Raw genomic sequence first — 2,500 nt, forward strand, 5'->3', positions numbered from 1 at the left:
ATAAAATGATTAAGCACTATGCACTTTTTGTATTAGAGTTTTTTTTCCAAAGTGTGGAAATCAAACATGGTTTTAATGATAATTTTATCACGATAAATGTCATAGAATTTTATCGTGGTTTATCATTATACGAGTTATCATTACATCCCTACACACACACCTTAGGAAGACCATGCCCATGGAGACACACACACACACACACCTCAGGAAGATCATGCCCATGCGAGAGATGGTGGCTGGCGAGGCGCAGCTGAGGTCGTGGGTCTCAAACAGGAAGTTGACGTTGGGTCCAAACTGGATGCGCTCTCCGCTGGGCATGGTGAGCAGACGGTTGTCGTCCAGCACAGAGTTCAGACTCTCGATCCACTCTGGGTCTATGTCCCCATCACACACGATCCACGAGTTCACCTCTACAACACACACACACACACACACACACACACACACACACACACACAAACACCCGTCACACACCATCCACCAGCTCACCTCTACAACACACACACACACATGAACACCCATCACACACCATCCACGAGCTCACCTCTACAACACACACACACACACACACACATGAACACCCGTCACACACCATCCACCAACTCACCTCTACAACACACACACACACACACACACACACACACACACACACACGAACACCTGTCACACACCATCCACGAGCTAACCTCTACAACACACACACACACACACGAACACCCGTCACACACGATCCACGAGCTCACCTCTACAACACACACACACACACACACATGAACACCCGTCACACACGATCCACGAGCTCACCTCTACAACACACACACACACACACACACACACACATGAACACCCGTCACACACCATCCACGAGCTCACCTCTACAACACTCACACACACACACACACACACATGAACACCCGTCACACACCATCCACGAGCTCACCTCTACAACACACACACACACACACACATGAACACCCGTCACACACCATCCACAAGCTCACCTCTACAACACACACACACACATGAACACCCGTCACACACCCTCCACCAACTCACCTCTACAACACACACACGCATATGAACACCCGGACGCTCTCTTTGTCACTCTTTTTGGAATTCTTTGGATGTATGTTATGACCCCCCCTTGTTCTTTGTTCTTTTGTGTTTTTTTTTTTCTTGTTTTTTTTTTTTCTTCTGTTTTTGCTGTTTTTACCTGTTTTCAAATAGTTTATATGCTTAGTTATTGCCTTGTGGTGGTGTACTACACGTTTGTGATGTGTAATTGACACTGTTGTACTGACGTTTCTGTGCACACCGTTATTCAATAAAACATATGAACACAAAGAGATGAGAATGCAGTTAAGCATCAATGGGCATCAAGCTTTAATTTTGATTAAATAAAACATTCTATCTATTACTTTCAACCCATAACTCAAAGAAGAAAGTATATTTCATGTAAACATGCTGTTTCAGTATACTTTTCAGTATACGTTTCACGATTTCATTTTCATTCTTTAAGTCACCAAAATACAGGAAACTAACTCTCTAAAACTTTTTTTTTTTTCTGGGGGAGGACCCCCACTCGGCTTTGGTATAGAAATCCTCCCTATTTTGGCAGTCTTGAGCTTGGAACCACCACACCAAGAGATCAATTCCCCAGGAAACACTGAATAAAGCTTGATATGCTGTTAGATTAATATTCTCCCAGGTCCCAGGTCTTGTGCACACTACAGTAGGTTTTCCTCCAGAGTTTCCATTGATTTTGCCCTCTATCTTTGTGAGTTTTCCAGTCCCTGCTGGAAAGAAGCATCCCCATAACATGATACTGCCACCACCATGGTTTACATAACATGACACTACAGTAACACCACCATGCGTCACAGAAGAGATGGTGTTCTTGGGTTGATGTGCAGTGCTAGGCTTGCACTAAACATAGCTCTTAGTGTTGAGGTCAAAAAGTTAGATTTTAGTCTCATCAGATCTTCTTCTCAAGTGTCTGCCATATCATGCCCTCAGGCAAATGCCCGCACGCACACACACACACACGCACGCACATACACACACCAGTTACTGTCTTGTGTGCAGTATCAGTGTTACAAACAATAGAATGCAGTAGTGGTATGTTGTGGTTCTGTGGTTTGTGTGTGGTTCAGGGGTGGTGTGTGTGGTTCAGTGGTGTGTGTTGTGGTTCTGTGGTTTGTGTTGTGGTTCTGTGGTTTGTGTGTGGTTCAGTGGTGGTGTGTGTGGTTCAGTGGTGTGCGTGTGGTTCAGTGGTGTGTGTGTGGTTCAGTGGTGTGTGTGTGGTTCAGTGGTGGAGTGTGTGGTTCAGTGGTATGTGTGGTTCAGTGGTGTGTGTGGTTCAGTGGTGTGTGTTGTGGTTCTGTGGTTTGTGTGTGGTTCTGTGGTTTGTGTGTGGTTCAGTGGTTTGTGTGTGGTTCAGTGGTGGTGTGTGTGGTTCAGTGGTATGTGTGTGGTTCAGTGGTGTGTGTTGTGGTTCTGT

General features: G+C 45.3%; 1 protein-coding gene across 1 annotated transcript in view; it reads right to left on the reverse strand.

Annotated features, from left to right (window-relative positions):
- The window catches only part of dync2h1 (dynein cytoplasmic 2 heavy chain 1), a gene marked incomplete at its 5' end in the record, with an annotated part of 236,486 nt that overhangs the window by 174,138 nt on the left and 59,848 nt on the right, over window positions 1–2,500 (reverse strand). Inside the window, one exon of the mRNA XM_084443002.1 lies at window positions 203–410. Coding sequence (XP_084299128.1) covers window positions 203–410 — 208 coding nt within the window. The remainder of the gene's footprint in view (window positions 1–202; window positions 411–2,500) is intronic.

The sequence above is a fragment of the Borostomias antarcticus genome, assembly GCF_949987555.1.
Source record: "Borostomias antarcticus genome assembly, chromosome: 1".
Classification (NCBI taxonomy): Eukaryota; Metazoa; Chordata; class Actinopteri; order Stomiiformes; family Stomiidae; genus Borostomias; species Borostomias antarcticus.